The 23,351-nt window shown below is 40.0% G+C and overlaps 1 protein-coding gene across 1 annotated transcript in view; it reads right to left on the bottom strand.

Moving 5' to 3' along the window:
• The window catches only part of LOC126249563 (glycine receptor subunit alpha-4-like), a 303,930-nt gene that overhangs the window by 31,909 nt on the left and 248,670 nt on the right, over nt 1–23,351 (bottom strand). Inside the window, exon 7 of the mRNA XM_049951226.1 lies at nt 22,517–22,693. Coding sequence (XP_049807183.1) covers nt 22,517–22,693 — 177 coding nt within the window. The remainder of the gene's footprint in view (nt 1–22,516; nt 22,694–23,351) is intronic.

Below are 23,351 nucleotides of genomic sequence, written 5' to 3'. Positions count from 1 at the left end.
CCTGCTGCCACCCTGTACCCTCCAGTATAAAATAGTATACCCCAGCTTTCTGCGTCTAGGGTAAATCATGAAATAGTGTGAACGCGTTTCAAATGTCTGTGAGTCGTGTAACTGAGGTGGGACATGGGGACCAGCCTGGTATTCACCTAGTGGGATGCGGAAAACTGCCTAAAAACCACACCGGCACTCTTCATTAATCTGCTGGCCAGATTCAATCTGGGGCCAGTGTGCCTACCTGAGTCCAGGAAGCAGCGCATTAGCGCTCTCAACTAACCTGGCAGGTCTCTGCAAATTCAAAACAATGGTATAGGCAAATGAAATTTTGCCCTGCATACTCTAATAGCAGATCAATGCATTTCAGTTACTTGGTAGTCTTGAGTGCTTCTTTCTTCCCTTATTTCTTACTTCTGCCTAAAGTAATAGTCAAAACTGCAATTGCTGTTACATTTGTAAGAAACATGTTGCTTTTATGGTTTTTATCTGCTTTTCTGATTATGCATGTACCTTATGACTTCAACATCCTTGATACTGGTTTGATGTTTGGACTAGAAACTATGTTTATGCCTGTGTACATATTGTATTTGAGACTTCTGTCTAAAGTTGAGGAGTAGTGCTCAGAACTGCAGTTGCAATAAATGGAAATAAAAAGATAATTAACAAACTTAAGTGGAAACAACCAGTTTAGTAATTACATCAAGGCTGTGAACACATCCCTCATCACAATTTATTATTTTTGTTTTTTCCCAATAGCATACTGTGATAATTAATTTTAATTTTTAGGGACATTATATTTACATGTAAAACTAATAGTGGATCATTATAATATAAATGGTAGTCTGAACTGTTCTGCAGTAGTAAATCAGTTTGTTCATTTCCCTTTTGTAGTCTTGCACCACATGGAGTGGTGTACTTCACACTTCCTGTTAGTTTTTGGATGGTTCTGGTTCCAGGTGTAGGTAATGAAGAGATTTCCTTACTGCTAACCATTAACCATAAAAAAGATGACTGCTTCTCCCTGATGGTTTTCTGGTCATAGTGGAGACATGTGCAGCAGGTTTGTTAATACACCTATGACACACAACCTGGCTGCTTGTATTTGGCACCAAATATGTTCTTGATGGAGAAGGATCATTTTTGGTCCTGTACATAGACTGGCAGATTGTACTGGACACTGTGTCAGCTGCAGATTAAGAAGGAGATGTTTGGTGTTGGCTACAGATGGGCTGCTTGTATTGGACACCACATCAGCTGTGGGTGATGATGGAGTTTCTTTGGCATTGCCCACAGACTGACTGCTAGCATTTAGCTTTGCATCAGCACTGGATAAAGGTAGTGTGTTGACATTTTCAGACAGCCTTCTCTGTTGTGAGCTTCATGATAGAGTGGTGGACTGGACTATGGTTCTTTGGGTAGCATGACTCTGGGCTGATTTCAACACACACTACTGGCCATTAAAATTGCTACACCAAGAAGAAATGCAGATGATAAATGGGTATTCATTGGATAAATATATTATACTAATACTGACATGTGATTACATTTTCACGCAATTTGGGTGCATAGATCCTGAGAAATCAGTATCCAGAGCAACCACCTCTGGCCGAAATAACAGCCTTGATATGCCTGGGCATTGAGGCAAACAGAGCTTGAGTGGTGTGTACAGGTACAGCTGCCCATGCAGCTTCAACATGATACCACAGTTCATCAAAAGTAGTGACAGGTGTGTTGTGACAAGCCAGTTGCTCGGCCACCATTGACCAGATGTTTTCAATTGGTGAGAGATCTGGAGAATGTGCTGGCCAGGACAGCAGTCAAACATTTTCTGTATCCAGAAAGGCCCGTACAGGACCTGCAATATGCGGTCGTGCATTATACTGCTGAAATGTAGGGTTTCGAGGGGATCGAATGAAGGGTAGAGCCAAGGGTCGTAACACATCTGAAATGTAACATCCATTGTTCAAAGTGCCGTCAATGTGAACAAGAGGTGACCGAGTTGTGTAACCAATGGCACCCCATACCATCACACTGGGTGATATGCCAGTATGGCAACAACCAATACACGCTTCCAATGTGAGTTCACCGTGATGTCACCAAACATGGATGCGACCATCATGATGCTGTAAACAGAAACTGGATTCATCTGAAAAAATGACGTTTTGCCATTCATGCACCCAGGTTAGTCATTGAGTACACTATCGCAGGTGCTCCTGTCTGTGATGCAGCATCAAGGGTAACCACAGCCATTGTTTCTGAGCCGATAGTCCATGCTGCTGCAAATGTCATCGAACTGTTTGTGCAGATGGTTGTTGTCTTGCAAACGTCCCCATCTGTTGACTCAGGGATCAAGACGTGGCTGCACGATCTGTTACAGCCATGCAGATACGACACCTGTCATCTCGACTGCTAGTGATACGAGGCCATTGGGATCCAGCACAGCGTTCTGTATTACCCTCCTGAACCCACCAATTCCATGTTCTACTTACAGTCATTGGATCTCAACCAACGCGAGCATCAATGTCGCGATATGATAAACCGCAATCGCAATAGGCTACAATCTTACCTTTATCAAATTCAGAAACGTGATGGTACACATTTCTCCTCCTTACACAAGGCATCACAACTACGTTTCACCAGGCAACGCTGGTCAACTGCTGTTTATGTATGAGAAATCGGTTGGAAACTTTCCTCATGTCAGCACGTTTTAGGTGTCGCCACCAGTGCCAACCTTGTGTGAATGCTCTGAAAAGCTAATCATTTGCATATCACGGCATATACTTCCTGTTGGTTAAATTTCACGTCTGTAGCCATCATCTCTGTGGTGTAGCAATTTTAATGCCCAGTAGTGTATTTCCTGAAGAGGAAGTGACCTCTATTACTTTTTTCTTGAGCTATATACATGTAACTGGGCTAGAAAGACTTTTCCAAAGTTTAGACTACCTTCTAGGTTTGGAAAGTAGCCCACATTTTGTATAATACTATTTTTCTAGAAAGCAGTTGATACCCACTGTTGCATGTAAACCTTGTATAGGGCACTAAAACAGGTAAAATTTTCCAAGTCCCAGAGCAAAGCTATCTCACTGCATTATGGCACTGCTGACATTGCGACTGGGTCAGGGCAAAACATGACATCAGCATTTCTGGTGAGTCAGGCAGCAGACTACAGCCGAATGTAGTGGGTCAGAGCAACCAAACAGGGTCACAATACCTTCATTATAAGATGAAAGAAAGACTAAGGCAAATGCAACAAAGAGTACCAAGAGTTTTTAAAACCAGTTCTGTAATATAACCAAGCACACAAGAAGGAAAACCACGGATACCTTCATTATAGCAAGCTCTATGCAGAAATGACAAATGACATCAGGTAAACATTAGCCACTACTTCACTCAATAAATACCGAGTAGTTTAGCTCATAAGGCAGTCAGTCAGATGGATCAATGGCGTACATGATATTTGCACTCAATTTCTTAATTACAGCAAAGGGATGTCTGGCACAAGTCTGTTATCAATAGACAACAACAGGTGCTACTGGGAGAGATGGCTACCTCACCACAATCACCAGTCGCAGAGTTCAACACCACAGTTTACCTCTGTCACAGTTGGGAGGATCAGGAGATCTTTCCATCCCACCACAATCAGGACACTATCATTGCCCACATTCTGGTGAACTGAATAGGGCCTACCTGGATGGCAGGTCAATATTGTCAAACCTCATGGCTACACAGTAACTGTCATCATGGTATGATGGATGATAAAGAAGGATGATGAGTGGGAGGGGACAGATCATCTGCGAAGTTGGTTTGTGTAAGTTCAACACATGTGCTGCCATCACACACTGCCATGGTATCACATTACAGCCAGTGCCGGGGCCACTGCAAGTGGTGAACTCCTAGTACAGCAGCTGGCTGGAGTGAAGTGTGCCTTGAGCAGGCTGAAGGCCACTTACCATGAGATTCCTCAGTGGGTATTGGGAGGCAATGCCAACCACAAGTCAAGATGCTACCTGTATTTTTATGGAAATAAATAACTAATTCTGAATCTTCTTTCACTGTGTCTACTGGTGACCACAGGTCACTACCATCCTTCCGTGGAAAACTGGCAAGGAGCAAACTGGGAGAGTGCCTCCTGACATGGAACCCACTCTACTTATGCCCACCCAATAGTCACCCATTGCAGAATTGCTGCCAGGAAGTGATTGTGTGTCTGACACTTGCAGCATCTACATCAGAAGGCTATACGAAGTGATTCATACAGAGCCTTACCACTAGTTACAACATTTGTGGGGTGAGTCACTGAAAAGCTTTGTTTCTCACAGAAGTATGTTTTGGTAGTGATCATGTCCAGAATAAGAAAGGTTAATATCTGACTTTAAGGGAAATTACAGTAAGGTGTATTTTGTACCGGTGGATTGTAAAATTTGTAATTTATCTAGTCACATAGTGCCTTGTGATAGGTTTATTCTTGTAATATATTCCACTTACAGTATGGTCAGCAAAAGAGAGCTCTATTAACTGTCACTGAGTGTGGATGAGATGAAGTAATTTTGATATTCAGTATAGTGTATACTGTGTGTGGTGTATAATGCTTACTGTGATAGACAAAGAAACTTAACAAATATGGCACAAATGTGGGCATCTAACTCTCACAGAGCAGGTTAAATTATTAAAAGGACAGGATGACCAAATGGCACAGCAGTTACATAATCAAATGAGAGATCCTTCACAATCAGATCATAGCAAAATTAAATAATACTGGCAGTATCTTCACCATCCATGGATCCTGTAGCTGCTAGTCTTCTTTCCTTTTCTTCTGGCAAAACATCAGAGGATGTCATTATTTTTATTCAGGACATGTTATCTGCAGCCACCGTGTGCAACTGGTCTGAGCAAACATCACTGCCAATGGCTGTATTGCATTTCTCAGGTGAGACTAAGATGTACATCAGGTACCATGATGTTTTCAGTGAAGTAATCACATTTACAGAGTTTTTAAATGGCTTAAAGCAATAGTACAGAAAACAAATTAGTGCTAGTTTCTTTTGAGAAAAGTTAAGTAATATGAGACAATTACCAAATGAGACAGTTGAAGTGTTTTTGGACAGGATACATAAGTTGAATGCCCAAACTTATGAGTTGACTAACAAACCAGATGCTGACGTAGTTTTATTGAGGGGGGCTGAGGATATCGCATTGAATGTGTTCTTAAGAGGGATTTCTTCAGAATTTTCTCGGAGAGTGAGAATGGAAAATCCACAAGATGTAGCAGCAGTGCTGCAGGTAGCCAATTATCTGCAAGAGATAGATACTGCTACTAAGTCTCAGAATGATCAGAAAATGTTTGTGTTGAACAAGTAAGTAACAAGTAAGTTGAACAAAGAATGTTATTGCTGTGCAAGAAGGGACATTTCAAAGCACAGTGTCACCAAACACAATGTTTTAATTGACAATAGGTTGGTCATAAGGCACAGGAGTGTAGGTCAAACAAAGATGGTTACTATAATGGGAAAAAGAAATCATTATATGACAATGGGTGTTCCTTCCGTTGAGAAACATTTCCTTAAATAGAACTACATTCAATGCACACTCATAGATGGGTTGTTCATCAGTGGCTTGTTTGAAAGGAAGCAATATGAATTTTTGGTAGATATAGGGGCGCATGTATTGGTAGTCATTCTGGACCTCCTGGATGAGAGCAGGTTACAAGAGCCAAGGTATAAGTTGCGTGCAATAGGTGGTAATGCAGTTGATACAATCAGGACAACAAGGCTCAGGTTTAAAATAGGGAACACAAGGTTTCATGAGAAAATGTAAGTGTTGCCAACTGTGGGACAAGGTGTCACTGTGATAATTGGATTAGATTTTCTGGTTAGGCATTGTGCTAGAATAAACATTTGGAAATGGATGATTGAACTCAACAGTCAGTTATTTTCATTTGATAAAACAGTTACAAATGTTTCTGTATCACAAGATGCATTCATTGCAAAGACAACATCAAATAACTTGTGTATAAGTGGATTAAAAGTTGTTTTGCAAGACAGAGCACATGCAGGTACAGGAAAACTAATGTGGGTACCAAGTAGCTTGTAACATTCCACAGGGTATAGTGTGTTTGGTAGAATCATTAACAAGTAATGATACGTTAGATGAGTAACATTGTTTTCTATGTAGGTTTATAATGTGTACAAGGAATATTAATGGTCAAGTTATAGAGCAAATAAGCCTGGATAGTTTTGGGGGAGATGACGCAAGTCTTCCAAAGGGATTACTGACAGGCATGTTAGAAGTTCTCGAAGAGGAAGATACTGAGGATTCTAGGGTACAAGGCAGTACAGAGCAAACTATTGACATACCTGCACTGTGAGAAAAAGTAAAACACCTTCAGGGTGAAGACAGGTCATTAATTGAATCAGTGCTAATATGGTATAAAGATATGTTCAATCGACAAGGAGTGTTACCCACTAAACCAACCACACAACATAGAATACCAACAGGCAATCATCCGCCAGTATTTAGAAAACAGTACCAGCTACCTGAGCATTTACAGCGTTTAGTAGGGGAATGGTGTATCAGCAGTTATCAGATGGGACTACAGAACATAGGGACAGTCCATGGTCATGATTGTGGGTAAGAAGTCACCAGATGGAACAAAGAAAAATCAGTTTTGTTGTTACTATAGATTCTTAAATAAGAAACAGTAACAGATGTGTGCCCAATCCCCAATATTACTGACACATTAAATAACTTGGTTCAATGCAAGTTCTTTTTGACCCTTTTTGACCATCAAATTGAGGTACACCATGAGGAAAGACCTAAAACAGCATTTACTAGGACTTCTGGTCACTATCAGTATTGTAGGATGCCTTTTGGGCTGAAAAATGCACCCACTACATTTGAAGGTTTATTAGATGGAGTATTCAGATGTTTAAAATCAAACAAATGAGTGGTGTATCTCAACGATATAGTTATATTAAAAAAAAAAAAGCCTTGAAGAGCTTGTTCATCATTTGGAAATGGTATTTGACAGGTTGAGAAACACTTGACTTATGCTTAACATTAATAAGTGTCACTCTGTACAATCACAGGTATACTATCTGGGGCACATAATTAGCCAAGATGGAGTAAGGACAGATCCACACCTTACATCTGTAGTAAATGAATTTCTGGTCTCTCAGACAGTTAAAGAGTTACTATATTTCCTTGGATTAGCAAACTATCATAGAAAATTTGTGAATTGCAAAAAGTTTTTACATTTAGCTGGACACCTGAGTGTCAGATACCATTTTAAAATTTAAAAGATGTTCAACTTCAGATCAAGTTTTGATTTTTCCAGATTTCACAAAAGAATTCATGTTGTTATTTGATGGAAGTGGTACAGCTTTGGGAGCAGTTTTGCAGCAAATCATTGATGGGAAAGAACAACCAGAAGCATATGCATTTGTCAGCTTAATAAGGCTGAACAAAATTATTTTACCACTGGAAAGGGGATGTTAGCATTAATATATGATATTTATTATTTTAGATGTTACCTGTGTGGGCGTAAGTTCAGAGTGATTACTGATCATGCAGCTTTAAAATGGCTATTAGGGCTAAATGAGCCTTCAAGTTGTCAAATGAGTTGGGTTTTGAAACTAAGTGAATTTCAATATGCTGTGATTCACAAACCAGGTGTTAAACACACATATAGAACTAAAACCAAGACGCTAGGCCATTATTTAATTCTCAACATGGAGACTGGGATGTATATTTGGATTTTGTAGTTTGTGCCTGCAATTGAAAAACTCATACAAGAACAGGATTATCACCTTATGAGGTGGTATGTGGATGCAAAATACCTTCTCCACTTGATGTAATTAAACCAGAGTTGGGAAAAGAAGGTGAACATGTTAAGGTATTCACAAAAACTCTAAAGGAATTCTAGCAAAAGGTAAAATGGGCTAACACAAAATGCTAAAATGTCAAGAGTGTGTGGGATTAAGTAAGAGGAATTTACCACATTATCAGAGACTCTTACACTCCTAAGGGTAAGATAAAAAGTTTTTGATGAATTTTCAGGGTCCTTACCAGATGACCAAGAAAAAGTCACCTGTAAATGTAAAGTTACAATTACTAGTACAAACTTCAGTAGTCCATATCAGTGGAATTAAACCTTTTCAAGGTACCACAGATTCTTTTCCTCATGTACCAGTGGAGATACCACATAATGAGATTAAGAAAGAAAAGAGTAAAGAAATACTGTGGAATAGGCCTTCTGGGTTAAGACCAAGGGATACACAGTTGTGAATGTAGAGATAGGTGGGTAATAGAAGGATTTTTTCTTTGTTTTCATTGATTCATGTAGTGTACTTGCAAATATAGGTATTTTTGTTCTTTCCCACTTTTTTCTAAAGAGGAAGGGAGTACATATAAATTATCTCACCTAAGTGATGGCAAGGATGATGCCTAGATGGAGTGTAGTGAGTGTTATGATATTGCTCATTGTTGGAGCAGAAGGAATTGTCAACCAGCCTTTACAGAATGGAGTTTTGTTTGTGCAGCAGCTGCATGTAGTCCTCATGAATTACAGGTGGCCATGAGACTGACATTTGACATCTGGGAGGTAAGGAATGAAGTGACAAGATTGTAAGATATGTTCTTAGAAGCACTAAAGGAAGCGAAATGGGGCAGTATGATAGGGGATATATGAAATGAATATTATGAACTTAAGTTCTACGATAAGCTGAGAGAGCAGTTGCAGCAAGTGACAAGTACAGTTCCAAATTCTCTTGTATGGAGGAAGAGGGTGTTAAAGGACACCCTCCTCTAGTATTACTTTCCCTTAACAGAAGTAGTCGATACCAAAAACATTACAACTTTTTAAACAGGTTAATATTATCTCAGCTGTTTCTCTAAAAGAATTTCATATGATTTTGTATACAACTTTTTTTTTTTTTTTTAATTACAAAATATCTGGCACACTTAAAATTCCTTTTATTAATTAATTGGGCAATCTGACAATATTCATTATGTTTACTTCTGGATTCATCTATAAAATAATGATATAAATTTGTGGAGATTCATTTGTCAAGAAAATTTGTAAACTCTTTGGAATATTGTTAGTACCACAGAATGGATTAGTAATGGGCATGCTTCTGTTGTGCTTGGACGTGCTTTTATTTTTGGCAATAACAATGTTATTTTGGGTTTTGAAGTGGAAATTGTAAAGTCAGTGTTATATAGAAAAATGAGAAAGAATAAAAATTACAGAAACAGAAATCTCTGCTCAGGCAATGCTTCAGCATTATTTACGTCAATTGGAACTAAGAGAACCTACAGTGTCAAAAATTTCAACTTCAAGGATCAGTCCCTAGACAGGAGGAACTGGAGCCAACTATCAGAAAAGAAGAAAAATAGAAAGTTTATTGTAAATCTTACTCCTCTCAAAGCTCATTAAAAGAGTCATTAGGAAGTCTGTGACAATCAATAAATGATGTGAGAGAGGAGTATATTACAAGGGGATGGCTCAGTGCTGGAGGGAAACTACTAGAAACCCTGTTTGGCACAGCAGGTAGTGATGATATTGCAAGTCTGAATAGTACAATTGGCCAAGTGCAAGAAGTTATGAGACAAACAGAAAATATAGCAACTGGCATATGGCACAAATTACGGGTATGGAGCAAGGATTGTTAAACATAACTAAAACAATACACAAAATAACTATGGAATTACAGCAGTATGCTAATGATACAATGATTACTGTAAATAACGATTTAGGTATAATACAGAATCATCTAAAAACTTTGGACAGTGCAGTAGGCATAGCTAGGGTAATGAGGGAATGAGCAAACAGTGTAAGAGATGCTAGAGTAGAACTGGAGAGAATTCAAGGAGCTGTTCAGCATGCTATGCATTAACAATTAAGCACTACACTGCTAACACCATAAAAATTTTTGCAAGGGCTAGCGCCAAGCCAAGTGGGTTGCGTAACCAGCTGGCTAGGTGCCCAGTGGGCAGTGCGGCACTATGCTTTTTTAATTTTTTCAAATTGTTGCATCCTTGAGCCCCCGTTCACCAGATGTACGACTAGTGGTTCTAGGCTGACGCTCCCGGTTACAGGAGTCAAGGATAACACTTTATTAATAATTATAATACAAGGTAATATCACCAGTTACAGTTACATTTTCAGCGAGTACACCAAGTCCTTTCATCCATACACGTATTTTCTCATCATTAGAAACTTTTCTACATGAGCGGGTGTACAATGTAAAAGGCATATTACTATAAACAAAACTAGGTCTACTTTGAGTCTTCCGGTCGATTCCACAATTCTCAAGGATGCAACAATTTGAAAAAATTAACAAAGCATAGTGCCGCACTGCCCGCTGGGTGCCTAGCCAGCTGGTTACGCAACCCGACACACACACACACAGATCCTCATAACTATCTTTAGGTTAGAATTTGTGTGTTATACTATTCATGCATATCCAATTGGATGGAGTCAGTGAAGTGATGTTTGGCACAAGTCTGCTGTAGATTTCATGTATGCTGTGGACAACAGCCATTACTGGGAGAGATGGCTACCTTGCCACAGTCAGCAGTTTCAGAGTTCAACACCACAGTCTGCCTCTGTCACAGATGGGAGGACCTGAGGACCAATATTGTTGAACCTCATGGCTACACATCAGCTGTCATTGTGGTATGGCACATGATGCAGAAGGGTGGTGAGCTGAAGGGGACAGTGCACCTCCCAAGTCAGTTTGTGTAAGTTCAATACATGCACCGCTGTCGCTCACTGCTGAGGCATCATGGTACAGCATGTGCCAGGGCCACTGCAAGTGGCAAATTGCTAGTGCACCAGCTGCCTGGAACAAAGTGTGTGGTGCCAGTTGCCTTGAGTGGTCTGAAGGTTGTTTATGACATGATTCTTCAGCAGACACAGATGATGCCAATCATGAGTCAAGATGCTACCTGTATTTTTAGGGAAATAAATAACTAATTCTGAATCTTCTTTCACTGCACCTACCGGCAACCACAGGTCACTACCATCCTTCCAAGGAAAACTGGTTAGGAGTGAACTGGGAGAGCACCTCCTGTCACAGAACCAGTTCTACTTATGCCCTCCCATTTGTCACCTCTTGCACCACTACAAGGACGTTGGCGAACATGCCACTTTGAATGAATAAAATGTGGTGGACCACATGGTTTGTGTGCACAGCATGGCATCCACTGAATTGTATACTGGAGCCCTCCTCTTTATAAGCATAATGCAGCAGGCACTTAGTCTCATATAATTTTCATACTTATTGTCAGCAGCTGCTTATATCATTGCCACCTGGAGTGGCCGAGCGGTTCTAGGCGCTACAGTCTGGAACTGCGTGACTGCCACAGTCGCAGATTCGAATCCTGCCTTGGGCATGGATGTGTGTAATGTCCTTAGGTAAGTTAGGTTTAAGTAGTTCTAAGTTCTAGGGGACTGATGACCTCAAAAGTTAAGTCCGACAGTGCTCAGAGCCATTTGAACCATTTTGATCTTGTATCATTATTTGGATTATTTCCATGTTAGTGTCTATGTTCTCAACTGTTGTTTGTTTGTATGAGGAAGAAGAATAAACTTTGGTTCATTATGGCTGTGCTCTTGTTTGTGCCTTACAGTATAATACAGTTGGTGATGAGTGTGGTATTCACTTCCACGAGCTTAGTCTGTTTGGTTGTTCCTTTGGTATTCTGTCCAGGGATGCTTGCTCCAATCTCTCCTTAAGCAGCAGCAAGCTCTTATGGTTGTTATCATGAACTTGTCAGGCATGCTAACTATGCAGGCTCCCACACTGTCAGCATACCCACCACCCTTTCCCCGTTATGGCGATATGGCCAAAGTCTGGAAGGCTTATGAGAAGTAGCTTCAGCAACACTTCCTCACTTTTGATGTTACTGATGCAGACATGCATAAGTCTTTGTTCCTGTCTTGAATATCTCCTCAGATCTACCAGTTGTTGTGCCTGTCAGCCCCACTCCAGGAACCTGCATCAGTTTTGTTTGATGAAATGTGTAAAGATGTTGTCAAATTGTCACCATAAACACATGCATGTCATTGCAATGCATGTAGAGTTCTATGATTGTCATGAATAGCCCCAACAGTCTTACCCCACTTGGGCTACCAGCCTTCATGGCCTTGGTCTCAGTCACAAATGTCAGCTTGTTACTGATGCTCATCATGATTCCTATGCTGATTTTATGGTCTGTGATGCCATCATTCAGATGGCTCCTGGCAAGAAGGTGTGTCAATGTGCACTATGGTATGAGAATCCATCTTTGGTTGAAGTGTTGAATATTGCTTGATATTTTGAGGTATCTCATGCGATGCACTGTCCTGGCTTCTGATTGGGCCAGGTTCTACTTTTGATCAAGGAGAGTTAATTTGTTTTCATGTAGACACTGAGGCACAACATACAGTGGAACTGTTTCCTATTATGGGCTCCAGGATTGCAGCTACTATTACTGCCAATCAGGTTTTATGACAAGTTGTTCACCTCATTCAGCATGGTTGGCTGGACAGGCCTTCACACAGGGCTTCTGATCCTTTGCATAACTATTTTGCCCTCCATCACCACTTTCAGTATTTGATGGCATTTTTCTCTTAGCTACAGATGCGCTGTTGCCTAGGGTGGTGATCCCGGCCACCCTATGGTGGTATGTGCTTCAGCTCCTACATCAGAGTCAGGGAAATTGGGGGATCTCCATTGATGGTGGCATTGTACATCCTGTCACAGCTTGCGCTCACCATGGGTGACACTCTATGGCCTGCACTGCAGTGTCCGTGGGAATGCACCCATCTTAATTTTGTGGGACCCTTTCTAAATTATAGCTGGTTGTTGATTGTCAATGTTTTCTCTAAATTTGCATATGTTATCCTCTGTTCTTTGATGTCAGCCACGGCTATGATTCACACCCTATCCTTTTAGTATTTGTTGGTGCTGTTCTCTTACCTATGGATGTGCTTTCACCTAGGGTTGTGATCCTGTCCTTCCAACAGCAGGATGTTCTTTAGCTCCTACATCAGGAACACTGGCGGAAAGGGGGAAGGGGGGAGGGGGAATGGTCTCATATACCATGTTATTGGCCCATTGGTATGTGTTTAGGCCCAGCATATTTATCTTCAACATGGTCTATAATAAGGAAATCCCAAATCACAGAAGAAAACATCAAGGAACTCCACAATATGGCACTGGAGAAAAAAGGCTATTAAAGTCTTATGAAATCTCTGATACCATAGACACATAATAAGAAAGTGTACAGTACATTTTGATGAGAAATGAAAATAGAGACTTGTGCAACATGTTTCCCACATTTTTTAATCCCAACCAACAGCAAACACTAAAACAATTTTCTCAGGTGTTTCGACCATTTTAAAGATGCAAACTGATTTTTTGCACTTATTTGTTGCTTTATACAAGATACAGAGACATCTATAAGTGAAATGGCAATCAAAGCAGTGGGCACAATCTGATGGGTCTACACAAAAAGAAACAGAGTCAATATACTTACTGAATGGACTATGACTAGTGCGTGCAATGCAGATGGTATTATTCAAATTGGTTACCTTGCAGATGGTGAACGAGTAACTATCAAATACTGTATAAATATTTTGATCAACTGGGCAAAAAAGTACTTGAGACAAGGCTTTGATTCCAAAAGAAATCAAAAAGAATAAACTTTCATGAAGACAGTAAATGATAACTGAAGAAAACTTCACAAGCCAAGATCACTAAAAAAGCATTTCGCTGTATGACTGGTTGCAGCACTGAGGGACAATATATTGTAATATTTTAAAGCATAAGACCTGATAATGACAGCACATCTCTGTTGCTGATCACTCAAATACTAACAATGTCAGGAATATATAAAGACAGCAGATCTATGGATGTCCTAACACTTTTACAAAATCTAAATTTCACTTAGTTTTCCTAGTGTCTCAAGTTTAAGAAGACAGAAACTGGATAACAGCTGTTTTCAGATGTCAATTTACACATAATTATGAAGCATTGGTGGATTTTCCAGATTAATTTTTTTTTCATAGAGAACATTTTCTTTCAGAGAAACAGCAAGATTTTTTCAGAAGGCAGTGTAATCACTAAAGGAAATTTTTTATTGTGGTAACTGAGGGATCTGATGTGTGAATTGTTAAAACACTTGCTCTGTATGTGAAATTTGGCATCCCATGGTGTTTACCAATAGCCACAAATAAATCTATTTGTGTCCATAAAATATTTTGAGTCTAATAAAGGATTATTGATTGGCAGGTGGGATGTTTTGAAATCCTTTCAGAATCGCTGTGCTGCAGGTTAGACTGAGGACAGGGGAGAGGTGAGGGAGGAGGGGGTGGGGGTGGGGGGGATTGTAGAAAAGAAGAGAAATAAAAAGACTGGGTGTGGTGGTGGAATGACAGCTGTGTAGTACTGGAATGGGAACAGGGAAGGGACTGGATGGGTGAGGACAGTGACTAACGAAGGTTAAGGCCAGAGCGTTATGGGAACATCAGTTGTATCATGTTTGGCAGCTTGTTCAGCAACACGGTGGCCCACTTGTTTCTTGGCCACAGTTTGTTGGTGGTCATTCATGTGGGCAGACAGTTTGTCAGTTGTCATGCCTACATAGAATGTAGCACAGTGGTTACAGCTTAGTTTGTAGACCACCTGCCTTTGATGGGATAGGTGATGTTAGTGACAGGACTGGAGTAGGTGGTGGTGGGAGGATGTATGGGACATTTATTGCATCTAGGTCTATTACAGGGATATGAGCCATGAGGTATGGGATTGGGAGCAGCAGTTGCATAAGGATGGACAAGTATATTGTGTAGATTTGGTGGACAGTGGAATACCACTGTGGGAGGGGTGGGAAGGATAGTGGGCAGGATATTTCTCATTTCAAGGCACAACGGGAGGTAATCATAACCCTGGCAGAGAACATAATTCAATTGCTCCAGTCCTTGGTGGTACTGAGTTACAAGGGGAATGCTCTTTTGTGGCCAGACAGTGGGACTTTGGGAGGTGGTGGGAGACTGGAAAGATAAGGCACAGCAGATTTGTTTTTGTACAAGGTTGGGAGGATAATTACAGTCAGTGAAGGCCACAGTGAGACTCTCAGTTTATTTCGAGAGGGACTGCTAGTCACTGCAAATGCGATGACAATGGGTGGCTAGGCTGTAGGGAAAGGACTTCTCGGTATGGAATGTGTGGCAGATGTCGAAGTGGAGGTATTGCTGGTTATTAGTAGGTTTGATATGGACAGAGGCACTGATCTAGCCATCTTGAGGTGGAGGTCAACGTCTAGGAAGGTGGCTTGTTGGGTTGAGTAGGACCAAGTGAAGCCAATTGGGGAGAAGTTGTTGAGGTTCTGGAGGAATGTTGATAGGGTATCATCACCTTTGATCCAGACAGCAAAGATGTCATCAATGAATCTGAACCAGGTGAGGGGGTTAAAAAAATGGTTCAAATGGCTCTGAGCACTATGGGACTCAACTGCTGTGGTCATAAGTCCCCTAGAACTTAGAACTACTTAAACCTAACTAACCTAAGGACAGCACACAACACCCAGCCATCACGAGGCAGAGAAAATCCCTGACCCCGCCGGGAATCGAACCCGGGAACCCGGGCGTGGGAAGCAAGAACGCTACCGCACGACCACGAGATGCGGGCGAGGGGGTTAGGATTATGGGTTTTTAGGGAGGAATCCTCTGGGTGGCCCATGAATGGGTTGGCATAGAATGATGCCATGTGGGTGCCCATAGCCGTAACACATATTAGGTTGCAGGTAATGCCTTCAAAGGAGAAGTAATTCTGGGTGAGGAAATAGTCGGTCATGGTGACTAGGAAGGAGGTTGTTGGCTTAGAGTCTACCAGGTGTTGGGAAAGGTAGTGTTGAATAGTGGTAAGGCCATGGGCATTGGGAATGTTAGTGTACAGGGAAGTGGCATCGATAGTGAATGGCCACCGACAAACTGTGGCCAAGAAACTAGTGGACCACCCTGTTGCTGAACACGCTGCCAAACACGATATCTTTCATTTCAATGACTGCTTAACAGCCTGTGCCATATGGATCCTTCCCAATAACACTAGCTTTTCTGAATTGTGAAGGTGGGAACTTCCCCTGCAATACATCCTACATTCCCATAACTCTCCTGGCCTCAAAATTTGTTAGTCACTGTCCTCACCCATCCACCCCTTCCCTGTTCCCATTCCAGAACTACACAGACGTCATTCCACCACCACACCCAGTCTTTTTATTTCTTTCCTTTTCCGCTACTTCCCCCTCCCCTCCCCAATCACCTCACCCCTGTCTGCCATCTAACCTGCAGCACTAACCCCCACAATATTTTCTTTGTCCTCAGAAGAGGGCAATACACCACAATATATGGGGATGACATTGAGTGCTCATATACTCAATGGGCATTTTGTCCTGGGTATAAGGGGAATGTCCTTATGGTCATGACTGAGCCAACTGTCATCCCTGAGACTCAACTGGTATTCACTATGAAGATCTTTTCATATGAGAACAAACTAGGGCAGCTAGAAGCTTCAATTTTAGCAAACATTGCAACAAGTGGCAGCAAGCAGTTCTTTTGATTCTTTGGATGTTCTAAATTCACCTGTGACACTTCAGATATGAAAGACTTTTATCTCAGTTTTTTCCAAATTATTTATTGAGATAAGGTACTGTATATTTCTAGTATTTAAAATTGTGACAACAGAAAGTCCTGCTGGATTGTAAATAATTTAAGGAGTAAATTTAACAACTCACCAAACAGCAGAGGCTCTGAGTCACTGAAATTCACATAAGACCGAGAATGAGGGCAGGGGCTCTACACACACACACCAGTATAGTAATAGTGCCCACTCTGAATACATAGCACCAACACTGCAGTTCGACTAGAAAGAGGGATGGTGTCAGGTGGAGTGGGCAAAGGGAAAAAGGGGGTGGAGGATGTGATAGAGGGTTGGGGTAAGGGAAGAAAGTGGTTGGGAGGGAGAAGTAGCAGATGGATGGATAGAAATGTGGAACTACTGAGCTCGTTCTGGCCTTCGATAAGGATACAATGTAGTCCGGTGGAACAATGTCCCCATACAAGTGGTGTGTGTGTGTGTGTGTGTGTGTGTGTGTGAGAGAGAGAGAGAGAGAGAGAGAGAGAGAGAGAGAGAGAGTGTTTGTGTGTGTGTGCGCACATATGTGTGTCTATAAGCTTTAATTGTGAGAATCTACAAATGAAGACTGCTTGGCTCTCACTGAATTTTCTTGATTGTTCAGTATAAAACTATAATCAAAATGGCTATCCCATTTCTCTTGTCATGTACCTCATCTACATTGTTTATGTTCTACATATGGCCCTGACACTGCTTACAATCTGACTGTGGTATTAAATATAAAATTGACGGATATATTTGTTATGGTTATTTCAGTACAAGCCTGCACCTAGTTTCAGTGCAAGCTTGCAGCTTGCCAAGATGTTGTGTGATTGGAAGTTATGCATATGTTGGCCAGCCCACAGTTTTGTTGGTTCTTTGTATTGTGCTTCTAAAATGTGAAAAAGTTATTATCCACTTTGATAACTAAGCTATCTGTAACACACATTCTGTCTTTTGGTACTCTCTCCCAGCTTTTAGGTAGGATTCTAATCAAAGGAGGATTACTTTTAAAAAACATTGGCCACCTACCACCTTTGTACCAGCAGAAGTACCTCATCAACAATTTCTTTCAATACTTGTGAATGTTTGCAACACATATATTGCACACAACTGATCCCAAAGATGGGATCTATTGATTCTTGACTTAAACCATAAAAGTTATCTCTGTTGATAAGAAGTTTACATGTTTATTTTTGCTTGATTCCCATCACTGGGATCAGTGGTGTACTAGGAAATGGGCTTATAACATGAAATCTAGGTTGTACAGTAATAATAAAGTCTGTGAAACAAGACTAGAAAAGTAAACTATGGAAACTTCAGGTTGGAATATCAACAATATAAGGAAAAAATAGATTGCTACTTGCTGTAAAGATGAATTGCTAACTTGCAGACAGGTACAACAAAAAGATACTTACACATCAAGCTCCAGTCCAGGCTGCCAGAGATGGCAGTTATGTGATTGTGAGGTATGTTTGCTTGTGTGTGTGTGTGTGTGTGTGTGTGTGTGTGTGTGTGTGTGTGTGTGTGTGTGTGTGTATGTGTGTGTGTGCGTGTGTGTGTGTGTGTGTGTATGTGTGTTTCCTTTTCTGAAGAAGGCTTTGGTTAAAAGTTAACGCATAAGTGTGTTTTTGTTTTGCCTGTCTGCAACTCAATTTTTCAAAATGGTTCACATGACTCTAAGCACTATGGGACTAAACATCTGAGGTCATCAGTCCCCTAGACTTAGAACTACTTAAACCTAACTAACCTAAGGACATCACACACATCCATGCCCGAGACAGGGTTCGAACCTGTGACCAAAGCAGCAGTGCGGTTCCGGACTGAAGCGCCTAGAACCACCCGGCCACAGTGGCCGGCCTCAATTTTTCATCTCAAGGCAAATAACAATCTATCTTTCCCTTGTATTGTTGAAGGCTAAAAGGTGCTTCACTTAATTAACATAATATATAGTATTTCACCAAAAATCCACAGCTGAATCACATAAAATGATACATTCCTATAATCACAAGAAGTTGTAGCTGCTTCAATTTCTCGATAAATCATTATTTTTATGAACAGTGGCCATACAGTAAACTACTTGCTACTATGCAAGCCATGACTGTCCAGTAAAACCAACACTGGTAGTAATACCTGGAATTGTACAATGAAGTCACAAAGAGGAAAGGAGAGAAGATGAGAGATGCATTCTAACCTGCTAAAAGGAGTTTTTTAAAGTACAAAGAGAGTGTCACACATGTGAAATCAAATGTCAGAAAAATGCAATATAGAATAAAAAAAATTTCATGAGAATAATATGCTTACAGTTAAGTGGCTTGACTGATACCATTTCAGTCAAAACATCAGAACTCATTTTTATTTACCATGAATACAATATTTGTCAGAAACAGCTATTTACACAAATACTTAAGAATGTAAAACAGTTCTTAGGCTACTGTAGTCAAGCATCAGGAAATTAAAAAAAAATTGCCTCACATGATTGAACTATTTGCCACTTCAGATTTGCAGAAGTTAAATACTGCATGACATTCACACTATGTAGTATACTTTCAAATGCAAACATCCATTAGTTCTGCTACAAAATCCATCAATGAAGTAAAAGAAGATGTCATTAACCAGTCCTACAGGCTCCTCTTAACAATACCTCATAAACAGCTAAACATTTTGTAGTTGTTGGCAAGTAATTAAAAATATGTTTGTTTCAATAATGGAAGTATTTCTGGACCAAATTAAGCCGCCAAAAGTTTAATGTAGAGTAGGAACCAGGTTTTAAATTGTAAGACATTTCCAGGGGCAGATGTGGACTCTGACCACAATCTATTGGTTATGAACTGCAGATTGAAACTGAAGAAACTGCAAAAAGGTGGGAATTTAAGGAGATGGGACCTGGAAAACTGAAAGAACCAGAGGTTGTAGAGAGTTTCAGGGAGAGCATAAGGGAACAATTGACAGGAATGGGGGAAAGAAATACAGTAGAAGAAGAATGGGTAGCTCTGAGGGATGAAGTAGTGAAGGCAGCAGACGATCGAATAGGTAAAAAGACGAGGACTAGTAGAAATCCTTGGGTAACAGAAGAAATATTAAATTTAATTGATGAAAGGAGAAAATATAAAAATGCAGTAAATGAAGCAGGCAAAAAGGAATACAAACGTCTCAAAAATGAGATTGACAGGAAGTACAAAATGGCTAAGCAGGGATGGCTAGAGGACAAATGTAAGGATGTAGAGGCTTATCTCAGTAGGGGTAAGATAGATACTGCCTACAGGAAAATTAAAGAGACCTTTGGAGAAAAGAGAACCACTTGTATGAATATCAAGAGCTCAGATGGAAACCCAAGCAAAGAAGGGAAAGCAGAAGGGTGGAAGGAGTACATAGAGGGTCTATACAAGGGCGACGCACTTGAGGACAATATTCTGGAAATGGAGGAGAATGTAGATGAAGACGAAATGGGAGATACAATACTGCGTGAAGAGTTTGACAGAGCACTGAAAGACCTGAGTCGAAACAAGGCCCTGGGAGTAGACAACATTCCATTAGAACTACTGATGGCCTTGGGAGAGCCAGTCATGACAAAACTCTACCATCTGGTGAGCAAGATGTATGAGACAGGCGAAATACCCACAGACTTCAAGAAGAATATAATAATTCCAATACCAAAGAAAGCAGGTGTTGACAGATGTGAAAATTACCGAACTATCAGTTTAATAAGTCACAGCTGCAAAATACTAACGCGAATTCTTTACAGACCAATGGAAAAACTGGTAGAAGCGGACCTCGGGGAAGATCAGTTTGGATTCCGTAGAAATGTTGGAACACGTGAGGCAATACTAACCTTACGACTTATCTTAGAAGAAAGATTAAGAAAAGGCAAACCTACGTTTCTAGCATTTGTAGACTTAGAGAAAGCTTTTGACAACGTTAACTGGAATACTCTCTTTCAAATTCTGAAGGTGGCAGAGGTAAAATACAGGGAGCGAAAGGCTATTTACAATTTGTACAGAAACCAGATGGCAGTTATAAGAGTCGAGGGGCATGAAAGGGAAGCAGTGGTTGGGAAAGGAGTGAGACAGGGTTGTAGCCTCTACCCAATGTTATTCAATCCATATATTGAGCAAGCAGTAAAGGAAACAAAAGAAAAATTTGGAGTAGGTATTAAAATTCATGGAGAAGAAGTAAAAACTTTGACGTTCGCCGATGACATTGTAATTCTGTCAGAGACAGCAAAGGACTTGGAAGAGCAGTTGAACGGAATGGACAGTGTCTTGAAAGGAGGATATAAGATGAACATCAACAAAAGCAAAACGAGGATAATGGATTGTAGTCAAATTAAATCGGGTGATGCTGAGAGGATTAGATTAGGAAATGAGACACTTAAAGTAGTAAAGGAGTTTTGCTATTTAGGGAGTAAAATAACTGATGATGGTCGAAATAGAGAGGATATAAAATGTAGACTGGCAATGGCAAGGAAATCGTTTCTGAAGAAGAGAAATTTGTTAACATCGAGTATAGATTTAAGTGTCAGGAAGTCATTTCTGAAAGTATTTGTATGGAGTGTAGCCATGTATGGAAGTGAAACATGGAAGATAACCAGTTTGGACAAGAAGAGAATAGAAGCTTTCGAAATGTGGTGCTACAGAAGAATGCTGAAGATAAGGTGGGTAGATCACGTAACTAATGAGGAGGTATTGAATAGGATTGGGGAGAAGAGAAGTTTGTGGCACAATTTGACTAGAAGAAGGGGTCGGTTGGTAGGACATGTGTTGAGGCATCAAGGCATCACAAATTTAGCATTGGAGGGCAGCGTGGAGGGTAAAAATCGTAGAGGGAGACCAAGAGATCAATACACTAAGCAGATTCAGAAGGATGTAGGTTTCAGTAGGTACTGGGAGATGAAGAAGCTTGCACAGGATAGAGTATCATGGAGAGCTGCATCAAACCAGTCTCAGGACCGAAGACCACAACAACAACATGCTTATTTGTGGTAAGCTCCATTGGTTTTTCAAACTGAGATATTGACTGAGGATAGGGATTTGTTATTTATGAAAAAAATTCGTTGAAGAACTGAATATACTGAGAATCAGATGATGATATCATGAAGATAAATGAATGAAACCACAGAAAGTCTCTTAAGAGCGTTCATGGTTGCAGAAAATGAAAAGAAAATTTACAGTTATCGAATTATTATAATCATTTTGTGTGTTTACTAAAATATTTCCTGGATTATATTTTCATTTCATTCTATTATGTATAAATGGAGACAATTTGCAAAAAACGTTGTCATTCACTGCTCGATAAACAGGGTACTTTGGATCATAACCGTAAGTTACCTAATACTCATAAAAATATCAGTGTGACTGCACTTGTCAAATTCAAAGAAAACACAGTAAGGACAAGAAACGTAAGAGATTATATCTGTATAATTACACCAACACATGTTGCTATAGTACATGTTACACATATATTTATTTTCAGATGATCTAAGACTGAGGTTATGGGCCATTCTCTTTTCAAATTATATAACTATATTTGCAATTTAAAACTTTTCTTTTCCTTTCCCTGAGATGGTAAAAGTAATTCCTGTATATAAAACAGGACATGAGAATAAATTCCAAATGAGACATAACTATTTAATACAAACTTTGACTATTTCAAGTCCAGTGAAACTGACTTTCTTTAGACAAATGATAGAATGCTTCACTGTCACCATGGTACAGTTTTTATGTTTGACATAGGCATAATTTTAAATTTCATTTCTTTGTTTTTCATTCTATCAACTAGAACTAAAAACCTTACTTTTTATTAAAAATGTCTATTCTCTGAAACTTCATAAACAAATGAGTAATAATATGATATCAGTTAAATATTCTTACCCAATGTTAGAAGTGATGTTACACCAAGTGTCACTCTTGCAGGTATGGCTTCAGGTTTAATCCAGAAAGATATCCATGACATAACAACAATGAGAGCAGAAGGAATATATGTGTGAAACAGATGGTAACCAAGGCGTCTTCTTAAGTTGAACACAACTACCAGGCATGTAAAATTACCTGAAACATATTTTCACATCTAGTGAGTAATCAGCACATATATTAATTACAGAATTGTTTGAATGTCTCTATTATAGGCACATAAAAAGCTGGAAGGTGTGTTTCACAGGCCAGATTGGATTAGAAACAAAAATTTATTGAATTCAGGTAGTATGGTTTCAGGTCAAAAGAAAAAGAAAACAAAGAGACAATTCTTTGACTGGAAAGAATGGGTAATACACCCCAGACTATGAAACTGTTAGTCATTATGAAAAGATGACATTAGATAGGAAAATTGGTTAGGTGTGGACTGTTTCCAGTGAAGACAGTCATTGAGATATTTCACTGGTAAAAAATAAAAAATAAAAAGGTTATTATAAAGTCTCTGAAATTCCTTCCTCATTTATGAGTTCTTTCTGAATGACAAATGTTTGCTGCCCTGCTGACATGATGATGTATCATATAAGAATGCCAAATCAATGATTATGATGATAATGTTTACAGCAAGAAATTTGGACAATGCAATGAGAATGGTTTTCGTTACTTTTCACAAAACTTCGCCTTCAAAAGGATAATGTATCCTCTGTAAGTGCTGTGTGCCTCCTACAAGACAACAACCTGCAGACCTACAACATACTTGCATCCCACAGGTGACCACGTTTCAGGCATAGTCCGCCAC

The sequence above is a fragment of the Schistocerca nitens genome, chromosome 3 (assembly GCF_023898315.1).
Source record: "Schistocerca nitens isolate TAMUIC-IGC-003100 chromosome 3, iqSchNite1.1, whole genome shotgun sequence".
Taxonomy (NCBI): domain Eukaryota; kingdom Metazoa; phylum Arthropoda; class Insecta; order Orthoptera; family Acrididae; genus Schistocerca; species Schistocerca nitens.
The sequence above is the reverse complement of the archived record's forward strand: the minus strand, read 5'-3'. Positions and strand labels throughout refer to the sequence as shown.